This window comes from Lepidochelys olivacea (assembly GCF_965140295.1).
Source record: "Lepidochelys olivacea isolate rLepOli2 genome assembly, chromosome: 13".
NCBI classification, from domain to species: domain Eukaryota; kingdom Metazoa; phylum Chordata; order Testudines; family Cheloniidae; genus Lepidochelys; species Lepidochelys olivacea.
This window is the reverse complement of record NC_140423.1, coordinates 4,848,603-4,869,852: the sequence shown is the minus strand read 5'-3', so window position 1 is coordinate 4,869,852 and position 21,250 is coordinate 4,848,603. Positions and strand designations below refer to the sequence as shown.

General features: G+C 50.7%; 1 protein-coding gene across 3 annotated transcripts in view; it reads left to right on the top strand.

The window, feature by feature from the left end:
- The first annotated feature begins 1,680 nt into the window (after positions 1–1,680).
- Positions 1,681–21,250, top strand: part of SAMD10 (sterile alpha motif domain containing 10) — a 60,451-nt gene continuing 40,881 nt past the window's right edge. For all 3 annotated transcript variants that reach the window (XR_014713821.1, XR_014713822.1, XM_084645322.1), the window contains exon 1: positions 1,681–3,226. Coding sequence is in view for 1 of the 3 variants with exons in the window: in XM_084645322.1 (XP_084501448.1) it covers positions 3,136–3,226 (91 nt within the window). In the remaining 2 variants the exon portion in view is untranslated. The remainder of the gene's footprint in view (positions 3,227–21,250) is intronic.

Here is a 21,250-nt window from a genome sequence, read left to right as displayed (position 1 = left end):
ATAACAGGGTCTCTAAACAGAGGGAGAGATGTTTACAGAAAGCTTTCTTTACCTATATTCCCCAACAGCATTACTCGCAGTGGGAAAGGAATGCTGGTAGCAACCGTGCTAGTGTAGATGGGATGTCAAGCAGCTATTAGGACCTCATCTAACCTGGCAGGTGGTTAGAATGGCCTTTGCTACTGCTCCCAACATTGCAATCTCCAGTTCAGCTCTGTGTGTAGGAATGATGTTTGGAAACTCGGGGCAACCCCTCCCCGCCCAAATCCTAGGCCCTGATCGTGCAAAGACTTACACTCATGTTTAACTTGACATTCGCAAATAGCCCCACTGACTTCAGTGACATCACACATGAAGCTAAGCACGTGCATCGGTGGTTGTAGGCTCAGAGCCCGCATGTAGATAACAGTTTCATGGTTTCTGAAAAACAAAAAAAGTTCCGTTTCTGAAAACCAGAACATTTCCGCTTGGCAAAACTGCCGCGGTGGCTCATGGAAATTGCCTTGTGCCTCCATTTTTCTCTGTAAGATGGGCTCCCTGGTTGGACAATGTCCGAGGTGAAGGGTGGGGCCAGTAGAGGTCCCCAAGCCAAAGTCAGGGTTGGTGCTGGTTGAGGTTCTTTGGGTAGGGTTGGGTCCCCCAGGGCTCACTGGACAAGGGTTAAAACTGGGGCCGGTACGGGTCCTTGGGATGGGGCCAGTAGGGGGCCCTAGGTTATGGACCGGACTGGAGGGTTAGGGACGGGTCTAGTAGGGCTCTCTGGGTTAGGGACAGTGGTTGGCTGGCAGGGGGCCTGTACTCAGACTAGGCTGAGTGTGGAGTATGGTTAGGGTTGGGCTCTGTTGTGGTCCCTGGCTATGTTTAGGGTAGGGGCCACTGGGGCTATTTGGCCAAGGTAGTGGTGGAGGTGCCAGTAGGGCTCCCCAGTTGAGAGTTACATTTGAGGTCAGTCGGTGGCTCCAAGCTAAGGTTATGGTATGGCTGAATACGTGGCTCCAGGCAAGGGTTTGAGATGGCTGGTGGTTCCAGGCTACTGACAGGGCTGAGGTCTGATTGTTGCCCTGGTCATGTGGCATCAGTCACTGGCCTCAGTCTGGGGTTGTAGTTTGGAACAGTTGGTCAACCTTTGTCAGGGTTTTGGTTGGGTCCCCTTGGTAGCCTCAGCCTAGTATCATGGTTGGGGTCAGCAGGTTTCCTCACACTACACTTAGCGTAGGGGCTGGTTGGTGGCCCCTTCGGGTGCGATTTGGAGCTGGTGGATGATCCTGGTCTAGCATTACTGTTGGGAGTGGTGCGGTTAGGGGTTGGGGTTGGGCAGGTTTGACATCTCTGGCTCATGTTAATAGGATGTCATATTTATTAATCTCCGTGTAAAAATTTGGAAAGTGCTGAGGGGGTCTAATCGCGTTTTAAAAAGTGCCTTAAACACTTATGGGCATAAGTCCCATTGATCTGGGTGGATCTTATGCCATCATGAGATTGGTTTATAACCAATATTAATAAAAGCAGTGGGATGCAGGTTTTCGCAGTATCCCGGTGCTTTCCCAGGGCCAGTATCACTGATTCACAGCTGAATTCAGAGTACCCAGGAAAAAACACAGTAAAAGCTAGAAACCTACATGCCAGAAATACTCAGTTCTTGTTTTTATTACAGAGGCATTTGTGAAATATTTCCCCCCTTCCAGCCGCTTGCAGGATTCCTTTGTTGCATAGATCAGAAGGAACTATTCACTCCTCATTTCACTTCATAGCACCTTGTCAAGGAACTGCGGAAACTTCCAAGTCTTTAAATCCTGTACATCTTTCTAGATCTGGAGGGAGAGAATAGAGGCTTTGTGCCGTGAAGAGAATGGGCTTTCTGATAGGGAAGGGGGTTTAGTTTCCAGCACATCTGAGGATTAACTGCCAGTGTTTTGCACGGCCATGCTATTTTGTACCAGGCGGCTGGATGATTGGTTTTCACACACACACACACACACCCCCAGGCTCGATGGGGAAGAAATATTTTGTTTCGATCTTCCTATCTGCCTCCCTCGCGGTGCACCGCCCCGCTTGCCGAGCACTCATCGATGGTGAACCGACCGGGCTTCCCTAATCATAGGCAAATTAGCTGATGACCTGTCCGAGCGTCCCCTCGCAGGACGCTACCACAAAGGTCCTGTCCTTCCAACCGGCGCCTCCCCGCCCAGGTGGAACCGTGGGCGGAAGGGGAGTGGGTGTATCTCTTCCCTGCTGCAGGGGACTAATGCCTGGGAGCCCGGAGAATACCTGGGGCTCGGTTTTGCAGCTGTTGCCCTGAGGGGGTCAGTCGGGGGCAGCGGCGCACGAGAGAGGCGAGAGGGGGCTGCTCAGCTGGAAACGGAGCAGCTTTCCCTTGTCCGCCCGGATCAAGCTCAGAGCCAGGATTAAACCAGCCGCGGCGGCGGCACGTGTGGCCGAGTGAAACCCACCAGCGCCCTGCAGAGCGCGCCAGGGAAGGGAGCGCACAGCCGCAAAGGAGACCCGCCAGACGCAGCGGGCCTGGGGGTGACCATTGCACCGCTCCCCCGATCCCCTCCAGCCCGGGGGGACCCCGGAGCAGAGAACCCAGGCGCCCGAGGGGAAGAGACCCGGCCGGGCGGCCCCCTGACCTCTCCGGATCCTGCGACCAGCTGTTGACGGACTTGCAAGCGCAGGGGGAGGGCGGCTGCCTGCGGACCCGGCGCCGCCGGCCGAAAGGGGCGAGCGGGCGCTGAAGGACGGACCGGCTCCCTTCGCCCAGGCTCCTCCCTGAGCCGGATCGGCCGAGGAGCCGGGGCCAGGAGGCGGCTGGGACATCGCCCCGGCGGGGCTGGGCTGGTGACCTTGCTGGGATGCCGGCGCCGGTGCCCCCTCCCTCCAGCCAGCCGCGTAGCGGGGCTCTCACGCCGGGGACACAAAGGCGAGGCGGCCAGGCAGCGACCGGGGCCGGGCAGGCGGATTCTTAGTGCCCGAAGTGGGATCCCCCTGGGGCGGGCGGGAGAGAGAGAAGCCGGCGCCCGGCTGGATGCCCACACGCCCAGCGGGAGGCGGCCGCGGCTGGACTCGGGGCAGCGGGCTAGGTCCTCCTCCTTCCCCAGCACGGTTCTCCTTCTCCCGCTGGGAGCCGGGCGCCTGATGTTCACCGACCTTCGAGCCAAGCTCAGCCCCCCGAGAGGCCGAGACGGGGCTCTGAAAAGGAGCTGCGGCGACCCGAACGAGATGGACGGTAAAGAGCGACGGGGCGGGCGCTGGCTGGCGGCACGCTGGGTCGAGCTGGGGATGCTCTTCCCAAGCCACAGGCGCCGCTTGCGAGGGGCAGGGGGTCGGCGGGGGGCAGAGCCCGGCCTGGCGCTGGCGTTGGCTCTGGCCCTCCGCGGGATGCACCAGGTGGGGGGCGGTTCGCAAGCTTTCGACCCGGGGGGTGTTTTTCCCCCTCCCCTCCTTTATCTGGGCCTCCAGACCTTGCAGGGGTCGGTCCCCTGTGCAGCAGGAGCCCCAGCAGAGCAGGCTTGTGGGGCGTGGGGGGGGGGCGAGGTGTCTTGAGCTTCTTCCGGGCGCTCCTGGGTTTGCAAGACTGAACGAGGAGGAGTAAAGGCAGGATGAGACGGGGCGGGAGCTGGAAGCGCGGGCTGCGGCGGGCAGGGGCGTGAGTGCCAGGGAGGGAGGGGCCGGCGCTTAGCTCAGGCGTTAGGGTGCTTTGGTTGTGGGTGGGACCCCTCGGGGCGAGGGGGGCGGGTCAGATAGAGAAGAGCGTGTCCGCTGGAGCGATACGGACCCGGGGGGAGAAAGACTTCAATCGCCTTGCGGTAGAAGGACAATGAGCGAAGCAATTGTCTAGGCTCGGTGCGCTGGGCTGGAAGGGCTCGCAGAGGACATCCCCGGGGACCGGTTTCCATGCACAGTGGTCTCTGGCTCCCCCCGGCTGTGCTTTCACCAGACTCAGGCATCCATCACATCCAGGCGGTGCAATTTCCAGGAGCTGCCCTACGCCCTAGGTGCTAAAAGTTCGCCTCCCCTTTACAGCCCCGAGGGGGATGTGGCAGCTTTATCTAACCATCCGCGCTCCTTTGTCTGGGCCCGTCTTGCTGCTCGGAGTCAGGCTTGTCCAGGGCATCTTCCACCTGCTGTCCCCATCTCTGCATCTCACCCTGGCTGACCATCTTTAAGACAAGTCACCCCTCTGTAACAATACTTCCCTCCCTCTCAGCGTGTTGAGAAGCTAAAGGAATGTTTGTAAAGTGCTTTGAAATCCTCAGATGAAAGGTCCCTGTAAGTGCCGATGAAGTGAGCTGTAGCTCAGGAAAGCTCATGCTCAAATAAATTGGTTAGTCTCTAAGGTGCCACAAGTCCTCCTGTTCTTTTTGAGCATTATTTAGGACTCCACACAAGCCCAGGGGGCAAACACTGTTCTTTCAAAAGACTTTGATCCAGAGTCTAGATCAGACCTCCCTAATGCAGCAGCCTAATCATTGACTTCAGGCAAGGAAGGAACAAGACCTCTGGGCTAAATCCTGACACATACTGAGCACTAGCAAATCCCATGGTCCTGAGCGCCTGCCCGCATGTGACCCTCCATGCCTAGATTTTCTGTGGTCTTGCTCTGGGTGGAATGAAACACCAATTTTCCTGTCTGATTGTCAGGGCCTTTGAAATATTATACATACAGATACATTAAACAAAGGGCCTGTCACTCAAACCTAGCACAGGCAACTCATCCTGGTAGTGCCTGTCTCCACTTGGTGTGCCCGCGTACTCGCTGGGTGCCTTCTAGTTCTGGCCTGGTGGGAAATCTTCCAAAATTTGCAGCTAAATCAACCTTTGGGCCGGATTGCGCTCATTTCAGCGAGCACTCACTTACAGGCACAGTCCTGTTCTCTTTTGTCGTCATTCCTTGCATTTCACCTGGCTTCTAGCTTTAATTTTCAAACCAAAACCGGGAATTCAGTGCAGGAAACAGAATAAAGCAGGTGCAGTTTGTTTTCTTTCCTCTCTTCTTTCTTCCCTCTCAGATGAAATAGCAGGAAAAGACATCGACCTGATGCCTCTTAATGTAAATTAATTTTAAAAGAACAAAATAATATTTACAATGTAAATATTCAATGAGAGAGCTTTAAAGGAATGGAAGCTTTAATGGAATATTGAGATTAGCATAAACCAAGGCTCTGATATACACTTAATGGGCCAAATGTGTCCATGGTGTAACTTCATTGACAATAGAAATGAATTGGTTCATTGGTGTCAAGCCTTCCCTTTAACGGCGTGTAATTTCACTGAAGCCAATGGGGATCTCTGGATACAGCGGAGGGTAGAATATGGCCCATATGTTGCACTGAAGCTTGGACTGGGGGTGGGAAGGCCATGTCATAATTTGGAGGCTTAGTGATCCAATGTGCTATGAACCACTCTTCTCAGGGGAACCACGTCACTCATGCCCTAGTGCCCAGGAATTTTTCCCAGAAAGTCGAGTAGAATTCTCCATCCTTTACAGCATTTTAAGATCAGCTGAAGGGGAAAAGTAAAATAACATGAAGGCCAATTTATTTTGTGGTTCACATGGTGAAGGTGTCGAAGGCCAGGCACGACCTCTGGGACCCATTCCATGAGTGAATAATGTGATTTATTCACCCAGTCCTCAGAAGCCCCAGAAGAACCTTGATTGTTTTTTCTTTCCCCGCTGCAAGCAATGAAGGAAATGCAATGGGCCTCTAGTTAATCAGAACCACAAATCCATCTTCTTGATTGCAGGCCAGTTTCTTGCACCATTAGGTGCTAAATGTCTCTTTCCCATGGGGAAGTTGGAAATGCAGCAAAATGACAAACCGTTTTTATTCGTCATAAAGCACACTTCTCTAAGGCATTGTATGAAGCTTAGCATTTCTGTTACTGGGCATAATCTATTGTAGGTACTTATGTGACCCCCATCTCCATAGTATCTGTGCACATCACAATCTTTACTCCTCACAGCACCCAATGAGATGAAAGTGCTATTATCGCCATCTTACAGATGGGGAACTGAGACCCCAAGAGACTAAGTGATTTGCTCAGAGTCCTAGAGGATGTTGTGGCTAAGTAGGAACTGATCCCAGGTTTCCCACAGCCTAGCCTAGCACGCTGACCACTGGACCATCCTTCTTCTCTGAGGAAGTTCAAGATTTTGGGGCCAAGATTTCCCAGAATGGTGTGTGAAAGAGACATTTGTGCACTCCTAACTTGCACACGCACGTATCACTTCACACAGCTGCAGTAACGGAGCACACAAAGTAGGATGCAAAAGCTGTGCCCTTGTGTTTTGTATGAGTTTGAATTATTTGCTTTGGGCTTTTTTTTTTTAAATAAGAGACTCTGAAATAAATTTATGGCCCCATATTTAGGCCTCCTATTGACATTTGTCCCAGGCTGTAAACCCCCGTGAAGTCTGGCATGGTTCAGAAGGACTGGCAATTGAGAGGGAGAAAAGGTGCATCAAAGGGCCTATCTCTGGAGGTGAAGGGAAGATTGGAATAGCAGGAGTGTCACAGGTCAAGACTGAGGTGCACTGGGTATGGAATAGCAGGGCTGCAGTACATGTAAGACTTATATGCCTTTCCCAAGGTATTAGCTCTTCCTTTTCACGAACAGCAAAATCACTCACAAATTTTAAATGGAGCTTATTTCCCTGAGGCAAAATTCACCTCTCTGACTTGTGTGCTGATGTTCTGCTTTTCTAGATCTGCATAGGGAGAGCTGATCCCTACAGAGATCTGCCATTTTTATTTTGCACTTAACAGGCCCCTATTCCCATAGTATCTGAGTGCCTCTAATCTTTCAAGTATTTATCCTCACAACAGACCTGTGAGGTCAGGCAGATAAGGCCACTTTATAGCTGGGGACCTGAGGCTAAATGATTTGACCGAGGTCACATAGGAAATCTGTGGCATAGCAGGGAACTGAACCTGGGACTCTCCGAATATGTCTACACTGCAATAAAACACCTGTAGCTGGCCTGTGTCAGCTGACTGGGCGTCAGCTGTGGGGCTATAAAATTGCTGTGCAGACATCGAGGCCCCGGCTGGATCTTGGGCTCTGGGACCCGATCCCTCCGCAGGGCTCCAGAGGCCGGGGGCTAGTCCACACCTGGATGTCTACATGCAACTTTATAGCCGAGCTCTGCAAGCCTGAGTCCCCTGACATGGGCCAGCCACAGGTGTTTTATTGCACTGTGGACATATCCTTAGGTCCTAGGCTAGTCGTCTTACCACTGGGCAATCTTCCTCTTTGCCAGGTGATGGGAATCTTGCTCCTAATTTGTATGCTTTTGATATGAATTTGGCTGCTTGAAATTTCTCTCGCAAGGGGTGGTTGGTAACATCTGCAAGTGGGTTGGCAAAACTGTCATATCAAGTCTGTTCCAAGCAAATTTACAGCAGCAGGTAGCGATCAAACTGCATCGACTCAAAACACGAGGCACTCCCTTCCCTGAGACACTGCCACTGTCTGTCTGTCTCATTCAGTGCTTTCAGGTCCTGGACTGAACAGTGGGATCTATTGTGGAGGACTCAGAAATCATACATTTCCCTCTCCTTTCCTACCCAGTAGTAACTGGTGTTGCATGAGCTCAGGTAACATCCATTTTTCATCAACACGTAGCTAGTGTTAAAAGTGACTTGGGGGGCGGCGAGGGAATTGAAGCTGCTGTATATTTTGAATGAGTCGAGTGAACTCCATCTTCCTGTACTGTTCCAAATGGCAGCTCCCAACCTTCTCCTAGCCAGACTCTCGCCCATTCTGAACCCAACCCAGATGCATGCACGGTGAAGAAGCTCCCTAGGCTGTGAATGTATATGCAATGCCTATGTTCCTATCACCCGTTACAGAAAGCAACAGTTGCTATAGGTTTCCATGCAGCAGGTTAGCCTTGTTCAGTCTCTCTGGCCTTTCCAGCATTAGGGAAGAGGCACTGAAATAAATCAAAGGGCAACGAGAGAAAACTAGGAAGCAGGCTAATGTAGTGCCAATCTTTAAAAAAAGGGAAGAAGGAGGATCCTGGGAACTACAGGCCAGTCAGCCTCACCTCAGTCCCTGGAAAAATCATGGAGCAGGTCCTCAAAGAATCAATCCTGAAGCACTTGCATGAGAGGAAAGTGATCAGGAACAGCCAGCATGGATTCACCAAGGGAAGGTCATGCCTGACTAATCTAATCGCCTTTTATGATGAGATTACTGGTTCTGTGGATGAAGGGAAAGCAGTGGATGTATTGTTTCTTGACTTTAGCAAAGCTTTTGACACGGTCTCCCACAGTATTCTTGTCAGCAAGTTAAGGAAGTATGGGCTGGATGAATGCACTATAAGGTGGGTAGAAAGCTGGCTAGATTGTCGGGCTCAACGGGTAGTGATCAATGGCTCCATGTCTAGTTGGCAGCCGGTATCAAGTGGAGTGCCCCAAGGGTCGGTCCTGGGGCCGGTTTTGTTCAATATCTTCATAAATGATCTGGAGGATGGTGTGGATTGCACTCTCAGCAAATTTGCGGATGATACTAAACTGGGAGGAGTGGTAGATACGCTGGAGGGGAGGGATAGGTTACAGAAGGACCTAGACAAATTGGAGGATTGGGCCAAAAGAAATCTGATGAGGTTCAATAAGGATAAGTGCAGAGTCCTGCACTTAGGACGGAAGAACCCAATGCACAGCTACAGACTAGGGACCGAATGGCTAGGCAGCAGTTCTGCGGAAAAGGACCTAGGGGTGACAGTGGACGAGAAGCTGGATATGAGTCAGCAGTGTGCCCTTGTTGCCAAGAAGGCCAATGGCATTTTGGGATGTATAAGTAGGGGCATAGCGAGCAGATCGAGGGACGTGATCGTTCCCCTCTATTCGACATTGGTGAGGCCTCATCTGGAGTACTGTGTCCAGTTTTGGGCCCCACACTACAAGAAGGATGTGGATAAATTGGAGAGAGTCCAGCGAAGGGCAACAAAAATGATTAGGGGTCTGGAACACATGACTTATGAGGAGAGGCTGAGGGAGCTGGGATTGTTTAGCCTGCAGAAGAGAAGAATGAGGGGGGATTTGATAGCTGCTTTCAACTACCTGAAAGGGGGTTCCAAAGAGGATGGCTCTAGACTGTTCTCAATGGTAGCAGATGACAGAACGAGGAGTAATGGTCTCAAGTTGTAGTGGGGGAGGTTTAGATTGGATATTAGGAAAAACTTTTTCACTAAGAGGGTGGTGAAACACTGGAATGCGTTACCTAGGGAGGTGGTGGAATCTCCTTCCTTAGAAGTTTTTAAGGTCAGGCTTGACAAAGCCCTGGCTGGGATGATTTAACTGGGAATTGGTCCTGCTTCGAGCAGGGGGTTGGACTAGATGACCTTCTGGGGTCCCTTCCAACCCTGATATTCTATGATTCTATGAGTGGGAGATCAGCCAGTGTTTTTCTGTTCAGAGCACACATGCTAACCTGTTAGTTCTTTGTCCCCAGACTTCACCTATCTTCTAGGAAGATTTAGAACAGGCTCATCTCCAGTCACTGCTGGTGGAGGCTGAAATGCTAGAGGGATGGAATGAACCAGGTTAATAAAAAAATAACCCTTTTTCTTCCTGGTTCAACGCTGCTATTAATCACATCAGCTTGGCCTGGTAAGGAAAACGCAGCAAGAGGGTACAAGAACCAGTGCTATCTAGAAATTCAGTGAAACCTACTCTAAAGGAGGGAGTGTTGTCTAGTGATTAGATTGGGGGGGCCAGGTCAGTACTGGAATTCAGGACTCCTGGATAGAGCTGGATGAATTTTTTTTGGAGAATAGTAAATTTGCTGAAAAAGGCATTTTTCAGGTCACCAAAACTATTCATGAATTTGGATCAAATTTGACAAATAGTTTCATGCAGGGAAAAAAATGTGAAGTGTTTTGGTTTTTTTTAATTTGTCAAAAGTTCATTTTGAAATGAAACCTTTTGACTTTTCTTTTCAAAACGTTTCATTTTGACGTTTTTGTTTCAAAACAGCATCTTGATTCAAAACATAGCGAAAGAAAGAAAGAAAGAAAGAAAGAAAGAAAGAAAGAAAGAAAGAAAGAAAGAAAGAAAGAAAGAAAGAAAGAAAGAAAGAAAGAAAGAAAGAAAGAAAGACTCAGAAATGATCTGAAACCAAAACTTCACTTTGGGTTAAACGAAACATTTTGTTCAATCTGAAACGAATTTTTTCAGATTTTTTGGTTCAGCCCCAAACCGAGACATCAGTTATTTGCTCACTGCTGCTGCTGCGTTTTGCTCCTAGCGGGTTAAGAGGGGTGAGTTCTATCCCCTAGAGCAGAAGACTGAAAGTCAGGAGTCCAGGGTTCTAGTCCCACCTCTGCTCCTGAAGTGCTGTGAGGCCTGAGGAAAATTACATAATCTTCCTGCTTCAGCTTCCCTCTTTGTATTTAGCTCCCAAAGGTGTTGCAATATTTAATTAATGTGAGTCAAGTGTTTTGCAGTCTTGGGCTGGAAGTCGCTCTAGAAGTGCTAAGTATTATTATGATTACAAAAAGACAATAAATCAAAGAGAATAATTTACAAGGTTTTTTACTGCCGCGTTTCATTGTAGGCAAATAATTGGTTGACGGACCCCAGCAGAGATGTTTTGAAATGGCAAGACCCCCATAAAGCGAGGAGAGATCCCCTGCTCCAAGGCGAGTGGCAGCAAAGGAACAGATCAGGAGTATGATTTTTTTAGGAAAGGAAGCATGGTGGGAAACAGGTAGGCTTGGAAGAAGCATCGACTTTCCATAGCTGAAGCCCAATAGCATTTTAAGATGAGGAAGGCAGGATAGTGAGATTGTATGGGAAGAATAGACCAGGTGAGGTAAGTGTAAACTACGTGTGGGTAAGTGGAGATGCATAGGAGGCAGGAACTCCTGAGCTGTCACTCCATCTCTGACATGACCTCCTTCTGTCTATGGCCTTGGACACCATTTTATCTGTGAAGTGAAGCTAATGATATTTGCCTGCCTTACCAGGGTGAGGGGTCTGGGGGAGGATCCTGAGTATGTAGGAGGCCCCCAAAGCAGGGAGTGTGGCCAGGCTGCAGGAGGTCATACAGGGCAGCCGCCCCCATATGTGAGTGAAGAACTTGGGCTCTCTGACTGCTGTGGAGTTGGCTGCGGGCAGAGGGATTTGGGGTAAGAATGGGAGCAGCACAGGTGTAGCAAGTGATCTGGCCTGGATGTGCAGGAGCACAGGGGACATGGGTGTCCCATGGCACTGGGTTGGTGGAGGAGAAAGGTTACATCCCTCTGAACCCAGCTGAAGTCCCCTGGCTGAGGCTCCCTGGCTGTGTCTACACTACCGACTTCTGCTGGCATAGCTGTGTCGCTCAGGGAAGTGAAGAGACATGACACGTTTCCCACCCCCCCCCCCCCCGCAGACCGGCAGAAACCCCTCATGTAGACGCAGTTATACTGGCAAAGCTCTGCTTCCAAGCTTGTTTCACTTGGGGATAGGAGGATGGAATTAGCTATACCAGTAAAAGCATAGCTTGGCCAGTACCACTGGGTCCACACTAGGAGCACTTTGCCGGTGCAGTATGCCAGTCACCCCATCCTGGCAAAGCGCACCGAGTGTAGACACAGCCACAGGCTCTGCCCACGGGTCCAAGAGTTGACCTGGTGCTTTGGGGATGAGAAAGAGATGTGCTGGGTCATCAGGGAGACGGGATAAGCTCTGTTAATACAGGCGAGGGAGGCAGAAAGCTGAGAAGATTAAAGTCTCCTACCTTTTTCTCTCTCTGTGTTTCATACATGCCTGCTAAGTAAAGAAGCCAAAGTCTTGCAAGCAGTGAGTAAAAATGATGACTAATACTTCCCATTTCTGTAGCACCTTCCATCCCAGCATCTCACACTGCCCAATTCGGACGAGCCCCTGCTCAGAGCTAGGAGGGGGAAATGCCCTTTTGCTCTTTGCACACCTGGACACTCCTAGTATTCCCCTGAGTGCAAGGACTGCTCCAGTTTAGTGGCGGGACCGAGGGTGCATTGCCACAGTGCTCGGCTCCTGGAGGCATTGTGTTGCACTGAGAAGGTCTCCCTCTGGGATGGTGAAGCTCTACGCTGATCCCCACCATAGATGCTGGAACTAAGGGTGCTGGGGGGGGGCTGCTGCACTCCCTGGTTTGAAGTGGTTTCTGTCATATACAGGGTTTACAGTTTGGTTCAGTGGCTCCAAGCACCCCCACTGTACAAACTGTTCCAACCTCCCTGCTTTCCACCCACCCCGGGCTCCATGGTGTCAGCACGCGGCAGCCCAAACCAGTGAGGCCGCACCACTAGAGCTGGGCAGAGCACAGAGATTCCGTCTCCAGGAGGATTTTGCAATTTCAGAATTCGATTTCATTCTGATTTGGAACGAAACCTACACATGTTTAAATTCTCCATGGAAGCCAAATTGCCCAAAGAGCTGTTTGTGTGTGGATCTCTTTAGAAACTGGAAATTAAGAGGCATTTTGAAAGGAAAAATTGAAATGTGGATTATGTCAAAATGGGACATAATCAAACTCACCTCCTCCCCTTTTGTTTTCCTCTGAATTAAATGTTGGTGAAATCCACATGATTTAGCAAAGCCTTCGATTCGGGGGGGCTGCGTTTTTCTCATGGAAAACTGTTCCAGCCCAGCGTTCCTGATTCAGCTCTACACAACACCCCAGGGGAGTCAAATGAAGAGCGGAACATGGGGAAACGGAGGCCCGGAGATGCTAAGTGACTTCCCCAGGAGCATTCAGCAAGTCTGGGATTGAGCCAGGAACAGAACTTGGGTCTCCTGTAGATTAGCTGAGGCTTTCCTAATTCTCAGATGAGTTCCGCTTTGCACGGGCAGTTGATGACCACTGAACTGTGACATGCAGGATTGCCACAGGCCCTTACCCTTAATTTTATTTGTTGATTTGGGTTTCCACTGGCAGCTTTGTCTCCAGTGGGGAGCTGCTGAATAGTGCACCGAACAAGGCTCCTTCCCCTCTTGGAGAACACTTTCACCTCCAGGTATTCAAGCCCGTTGAAATCTCCACTTGACACAGGATTAGAAGGGGCAAGCGGAGGAAATGACAGGCAGATACTTAGGTCTAGTGCTAGTGGGTTAAGCCCTTTTCAAAGTAGTTTACATTCTGCTCTTCTGTGTCACTCCTGGCCATGTAAATGAAGGAGCTTAGCGAGGGGGCTGGGGGTTGTGGGATAGAAGACGGGATAATCTAAGGACAATGACATGGGGGGAGGGGAGCTTTGGCTGGGCTGTCAGCAGGAGAGTGCTGGGTATAAAGAATGCCAGGGTCTTAATCCTCCTCTCTGCATTGCTGATTGGCTGGGTCGCTGCCCAGCACGCAGAACAAGCAGAGGGTACCGAGTGCTGCATATTGGCAGGAGGACTGAAGCGCTGATCAGCAGGAGTCGGTCAGGTATGGCAGAGGGCTGAGGGCAGAAGGGACGCAGCTGCGCTCAGGACAGCTCGTCCTGAGCACTTGCCCAGCGCTGGCTCGCTCCCATTCATCCAGCCTCTTCTGAGGCTGCAGCCAGGGTGACCATCCCTCTCCCACGGCGCCGACATACAGAGCCGTTGCGGTGCACCCCGGGAAGGCTGGGTCTGGTGAACCTGAGGTGCAAGGGCCCAGTTCCCTGTTGGTGTAAACGGCTGGTGCTCCATTGAAGTCAGCGGAGCACTGCTGACTTGCACCGGCAGGGATATGTGTCTGAGAACAGGAAGGGATGGGGTCATGCCTCTTTGTGTTTGCAAAGATGCCTCTGCCCACCTCCGTACAAACACTGGCTCTGGAGAGGGGGGCCCAGGGGCAGCCAAAGCAAAGGGAGTTATAGTCAGTGCAGAAGGAGACAAAGGCCTGGCTGATTTTTGAATTCCTTCCTTTAGGGTCATCGTAGGAGGAAACCAGCTGATGCTTTTGGTTTTGTGGCTCTGCTAGCGAGCATTCATCTGTGCGTAATTATTACTGTATTTACTGTAGTGTATGAGAGGCATGGATCAGGGCGACACTGGGCTTGGCCTCAGTACTTGACTATGCAAAGACAGGAAATCTCTTCCATCGCCACCACTGTGTCCCGGTACAGTCAGGGGCTCAAAGGAAAAGCTAGGGATGGCTTAGCTGCTGGACCCTTCTATGGCTTGCTGATCTGCTTGTACCTTGAACCCTCTTGCTCTAGAAAGAATGGACTCCGGCCCTTGCTAAGCGATACCTTGACTTCTGCTTCTGTGCTGCAGAACTAAGTGCTGTTGAGTAACCAGAGAGTTGAAACCTGAGGGCTGGTTGGGAGAAGGGAGCAGAAGGTTTCTAAAGAACTGCCTCCGAGCTCTGGGATAATATAACTGGAGCATAAACCCATCGGAGCGCTCGGTATGCTGCCTTTATTTGGAGCTCTTTCATTTTTTGCCTTTCTCGCATCTGTTCCCTGCTCTCTGACACCGTTGACTCGTCTCAGACCAAGTTTGAATACAGCTACCTGAGCTCCTGTGAGAGCCTCAGATACTGGGGGGACGGATGCAGAATAATGACCTTTGGAAACAGGCCCCTGTCTTTCAGCTTCTGGCCAGGACCAGGAGTTCTTTAACATAGCAGGACCCCTGCTCCCCTGTGTACCCCTTCTGTACTACATGCCGCATAAATGCAAGTATTTGGGAAGGGATGCTAGTCCTTCTGCGGTGAATCTGAAGCCAGCTTCTCCCTACACACCCAATTTTATATATGTAAATAACACACACATTGCGGGTATGTATGTGAATGGCATTACACGGTACATGAACTAAACTGGAGGGTTCCTGCAGTAGAGCTGTCTATCTTCAACAGCCGCAGGGTAACAGCAGGACCAGCTGCTAGCTAATAATGGGCTCTTCAATTTAGCAGGGAAAGGTCTAACACAATCCAATGCCTGGAAGTTGAAGCTAGACAAATTCAGACTGGAAATGAGGCGTACATTTTTAATGGTGAGAGTAATTAACTACGGGAGCAATATACCGAGGGTCCTGGTGGATTCTCCATCACTGACGGTTTTTAAATCGAGATTGGATGTTTATCTAGGAATTATTTGGGGGAAGTTCTCTGGCCTGTGTTATACAGGAGGTCAGACCTGATGGTCAGCATGATCCCTTCTGCCCTTGGAATCTATGAATTATGGGCCCATCAGCAAAGGAAGTAAACAGCCAAACATGGCATGGTGTGGAAATAGAATCTACTATCCCCCTAATGAGGGCGCGTAAAGACAAATGATACTAGACCGAGCATTCCATCTGTGGGTGCATCACGTCTATTATATAATTCTTTCGCTTTTAAAAGGGGAAAACCCCCAAACTCTTGTCAATTGGCTCTTGGGTTTCTGAGTGCAGCTGGTAACCTCTATCACCCTGGCTTGGAATGTTCAGCCACCAGCGGGGCTTTAACTTCTGTGACAGCCATCTTATAATGCTTAATAACCTGTGGATGAGGTCAGCAGTTACCTTTCAGCTCTTCTTTAAGAAAAAGTCCCCTCCTGTCTGTGATGTCAAAGTCACATTACATGGCACTGGCATCAGAATGGTGAAATAGCCCTTTACTTCTGAACCTCTGCAGTTCTTCAGAACAGCCCTGTGAGCTTCTCATTGTTCCCAGTTACTGATTCCTTTTGGTATTTACCTGTGACTGGCTTCTCCAGCAGACCCCTCTTTGCAGTGGAGTGGCCTCTGTTGCTAGGCCCTTGCACGGATCTGACTTAGCTCTCTCTAAGTACCGGCATGGCCTCCGAGCACCAGGTTTCGCTATGCAGTTGCATTTCCATGGAAGACTCAGCTCCATTTGTTATATTCAAAGAAGAAGTAATCACAAGAGAATTGCTGCAGTGGTTTACCAAGCAATAATCTCATATCAAGGGTTCTGGTGCCAGGTGCTCTCATGACCCTGGGCGTCATCAGAACCTTCATGGCATATAGAGAGCAGATATATTTAGCAAGCCCATTCTTAGATCAGGCCAGTTTCCCATTCCGTTTTCCCTTATTCCCTTAGCTGGTTTATGTCGTAATTAATTGACGAGGGCTTTTCTCTATTTCTGAAAATTAATGAAGGGAGGACATTCCCTTTCAGAGACCCATGGTCCTTTTGAGCTGTTGGGTCATTTAGTTCCTCCCTTGGGGACCAGTGTAAGATTGCTTTCCACAGTGTGTTCCCTAAAGGTTCCTTAAGTCAGATTAAAATGTCTCAGGCGATGGCATTTCCACCTCATCCCTTGGGAGACCGTTCCACAGCCTAATTGCTCTCACTCTTAGGAAATGTTTGATATTTCGCTCTCAAATTTCCATTGCTGAATGTGATCCCATTGCTCCCAGTACTACTCCTTGGATAGGTTTAGTTCTGTACAACGTATCATTTGAGTGAGGGGCATTTTCTTAGATTTCAGTTTCCTGTTGCACAAGGGTTGATTTTTCTTTTCAAGTGAGGGCTCTCCCCTAGAGATCCCAACTATAGACATTAGAATCATAGAATCATAGAATATCAGGGTTGGAAGGGACCCCAGAAGGTCATCTAGTCCAACCCCCTGCTCAAAGCAGGACCAATTCCCAGTTAAATCATCCCAGCCAGGGCTTTGTCAAGCCTGACCTTAAAAACCTCTAAGGAAGGAGATTCTACCACCTCCCTAGGTAACGCATTCCAGTGTTTCACCACCCTCTTAGTGAAAAAGTTTTTCCTAATATCCAATCTAAACCTCCCCCACTGCAACTTGAGACCATTACTCCTCGTTCTGTCATCTGCTACCATTGAGAACAGTCTAGAGCCATCCTCTTTGGAACCCCCTTTCAGATAGTTGAAAGCAGCTATCAAATCCCCTCTCATTCTTCTCTTCTGCAGGCTAAACAATCCCAGCTCCCTCAGCCTCTCCTCATAACTCATGTGTTCCAGTCCCCTAATCATTTTTGTTGCCCTTCGCTGGACTCTCTCCAATTTATCCACATCCTTCTTGAAGTGTGGGGCCCAAAACTGGACACAGTACTCCAGATGAGGCCTCACCAATGTCGAATAGAGGGGAACGATCACGTCCCTCGATCTGCTCGCTATGCCCCTACTTATACATCCCAAAATGCCATTGGCCTTCTTGGCAACAAGGGCACACTGCTGACTCATATCCAGCTTCTCGTCCACTGTCACCCCTAGGTCCTTTTCTGCAGAACTGCTGCCTAGCCATTCGGTCCCTAGTCTGTAGCTGTGCATTGGGTTCTTCCGTCCTAAGTGCAGGACCCTGCACTTATCCTTATTGAACCTCATCAGATTCCTTTTGGCCCAATCTTCCAATTGGTCTAGGTCCTTCTGTATCCTATCCCTCCCCTCCAGCGTATCTACCACTCCTCCCAGTTTAGTATCATCCGCAAATTTGCTGAGAGTGCAATCCACACATTAGCGCCCAATAGTGATGGTTTTTCTTTAAACCTTTAATTCCTACAGTGCATCAGGTATCCTTAGAAAGAGGCTTCTCTGTGTGTGGCTTCAGATTGTTCGTTGTAGTCTAAACAGCGAGATCTTAGTCCCTGCTTTGTGGGATCCACGTGGCTTATGCCAAGCCTCCCACCTTTCATCTAGAATAGATGAGCGTGTGTCTCTTGTACTGATACTTTATTCTTACAGAAGGATTCATTTTCTTTCCCCCCAAAGGAAAATATTACATTTTAATTGGAACAAACGGAATAGCCCAAGCTTCTGAGCAACCAAACGGTCAATATCGAATGAGCACAATTACTTTTCTTTCTCACCATGGTCGTGCATGTGCAGATGTGGGCAAGCTCGCGCACCTACATGTGGTTATTCACCCACACATGCAAATACACCCTTGTATGCATGTACTCGTGTTCCCAGTGCATGCACACACACGCACACACATATGCTGGATGTGAATTCACATTTGCGTGTATCTGTTCAAAGTTCACATGTGTGCAAAGTTCCGATGGCGCTAGAGAAGTGACAAACATTACTCTTCTTCTTGGCTCAGCCCCTAACCCGTGCTCTTGTTAACAACACCAGGAGACTTTGGGGATAGCAATGACCCATTCCCAGGCTGGGTCATACCCTGAATGCTGTTTAAATGTCTTCCTGCCCTCACCATTCTCCTGTTTTCTCAGAGCTGTGTAAGTGATCACACATTCACAGACACGCGGGCATTTCTGTAAACGCTCTGATTGGTGTCTCATAAGGATTTGGAAGAGGAAATGGGCAGGATCTGCTGGGCTTCATTATAATCTCAAGAAATCTCCTTTACCCCTGAATTGTCTGGGGATAGGAGGGCGTGGATGGAATTTTATCAAAGATCTCCAGGGGATGGATTGACCACTCCATAACACCAGTCTCACTCTATGGAGGCAATTGGCCAGATACTCAGCTCTCATAAACTGGCAAACTGTAGCATTGTTGAAGTCAGTGGAACGACCCCAATTTACAGCATTTGAGGACCCGGCCCAGTGGATTCACACTGGCATAAAACTGGTGTAGCAAATTGGTGAATCAGATCCTGTGTGTCTCGCTGGCTGGAATATTGGTGTCAAAGCGAGATTCGCGGGTGCTAGCACTGTGTGGGCAAATGTCTCGGGCAGCTCTGTTCATTTCATCAGAGCAAGCTGGCCTAAGAAATTGTCGTTGCGGGCTGTTCACGTCTCTTTGAAAAGAAAACAGGAGAATGGTGAGGGCAGGAAGACATTTAAACAGCATTCAGGGTATGACCCAGCCTGGGAATGGGTCATTGCTATCCCCAGAGTCTCCTGGTGTTGTTAACAAGAGCACGGGTTAGGGGCTGAGCCAAGAAGAAGAGTAATGTTTGTCACTTCTCTAGCGCCATCGGCCAAGAATTTCAAAGTGCCTCAGTTGAGGAATCACCTCACTGACTGCTGAAATGCAGCCACCTCAGAGGTCGCATGGACGCTGAAATGTTGCACAACAGCTTAGGGCAGGGAGCACAAAAGGATCCTGTAGTCACTTGAAATTGCAGTCGGGGGAGGTGTTTCAGGGAAGTAGAATATAAAAATCCGTGTTGGCATTTGGCCAAAGGATCGTGCTTTATGTCCCTACTCCTAACAACCAGTGCCAAGGGATCACGAGAGGCCATGCGGCGTCACTCAGGCCCATGGCTTTAACCTCATCCTGAAGGCTGTGCCTTTGCAGTTTGTATCGCGACCTTCGGCTATGATAATCTCTATGCTTCAGGCAAATCCACCATGCACCCAGAGTCGGGGTACGTACAGCCCCATGCATGAGCACCCTCAGACGATACATCCCTAAAGCCTGTGCCCAGGTACCCAGAGCCAGCGCACTCTCAGACCGCACCTGCCATTCCTTCAGGTCAAGGGGCTTCAGCCTGCTGCTCACAGCCTTTCGCTGGCTCACCAGTGATGAGAAGCTTGAGGCCTCCCATCATAGCCAAAATCTCTGCACAGGTTCCTCCATCAGGTGTTTTCCTTTGAAGGAAAACTGGGCTGGGTTGTGGGAAGGGAGGGGCTGTGGGGACTGGCATCAAGTGGTTGGGGTCCGGGGGGGGACGGGGGGTTCGCAGCAGGACTGGGGTAGTGCCGGGAATGCCCACAGCGCAGACCCATTGTTACTCAGGTCGCAGAATCTGTTGCCATGGTAACAGCAGCCATCTGAGCAGACAGGATGGTTTCACAGGCACGAGGTGGCAAGAGGCAGCTCCCCCGTCACTCGCGAGCCTCCATCGAGCCAGACAACACAGGCTCGTCCTGCTCTACCCACCAGGCCCCCAGCCCTCCTCAAGTCCGGCTCTGGGAACGGTCATAGCACTGAGCATTGGATCCTGGGTTACACAGACCCTGTCTGGCAGTTTCGGGAGCAGAGGTGTACGGCTGTTGGACACCTCCCCCGACACCTCCCTCTTTCCGTCCTCCTATTTTTACTTTCTGCCCCTCTGAACTGGAGCGTGGTTTCCACGGCTCACGAGCCCAGCACGCAGCCCCTGGGATGTTGCCTCCTCAGCATTTTTGGTGCTGAAATGCCCCTGGAAAAGGCGCCAGGATTGCCCAGCAACGGTCCGAGACACTGAGCCTGCCCCACTCCGAGCCCTGGCATGTGGGCTTCTCACTGCAGAGCTCTCGGGCATTTCTTCATGGTAGGGTACGTCTTTGCTGGCAGTGCCCAGACTGGAGAAGTGTTCGGGGAGCCATACGGCAAAAAGGCACTCGGTCCCCTCCCCCCACACAGGAGAGGGGCAGGCCTGGCCAGCCTAAAGCTCAAGCCACAGCCAGAGGGTCCTGTGCACACTCAGAGCTCCCCACTGCACCTCCCCCAGGACTGGCAAGGGAAGCAGCTCTTTGTTCAACCTCCTCTTTGCACCTCCCATCACAGTATGGAGCCCCACGGACCAGAAGGCCAGTGCCAGGAGTTTAAGGCCCTGTCGCCTCTAAAGGGTTAACGGGTCCTAGCGGGTCACATGGCTGCTTGAGGCAAACTCCCCTCCAATAAGCCTTCATTTGCTGGGACACTAAATGTAATTGTATTGCCTGTGTGTGGCAGTTTCAGGCCCAGGGGACCCAGTTAGCCAGCCCTAGGCTGCGGGGGGGGGGGAGGGGCTCTATGTCAAAGCCTCCAGAATCAGCGCCAATGCAGCACCTGTGTCCACACCAAGCGCAGCTGAGTGAGGGGCTTAGCATCCCACATGCCAGTGGGAGACGGGCTCCAGAGCCAGCCCATTTCCGAACAGAACTGGGATTTGCGGTCGGAGCTCCTGCAGCCCGGGTGCGTGGGTCCTCGTCAGCGGCTGTGGCCCCATAGGGTGTCACTGTGCATTTAAGTGCCTGCGACCAGCCAAAGCTGGTCACTGAGAACTGGGGCTGATTTTCTGCTCCTTCAGAAGACATGGGATTGCTGACATGCTGCAGCTGCTCCCTGGGCAGCCCACAGACAAGCTTCCTTCCTTTATAATGGCCTCACCTGCTTCTTATTGGAAAATACCCCCTGTCCTCCCAGCAAGCCCTTCTCCTGGCCGCAAGCGCTGCCATAGCAACAGCCCTCTCCTGCATGGTTGCTCAATGGAGTTTTGCCTCTGTGATGTGTAGAACAGACTTCTGCCACGTCAGCTAAGAGCAGGTAGCAGTAGTAGGCTGTTGTCCTCTAGTGGACCAGCCACCAGAGGGGAAAGCAACACAGGCTTTGCCAATGTGGTGCACTTCCCCATCCTTCCCAGATCCTTCGGCCTCAGGGGCAAAGAAGAAGACTGGAGGACGTGGACTCAGTCCTGTCTCTTGAGCAGCAGCGCATAGTGCAATCTGGGCAGCTGTGG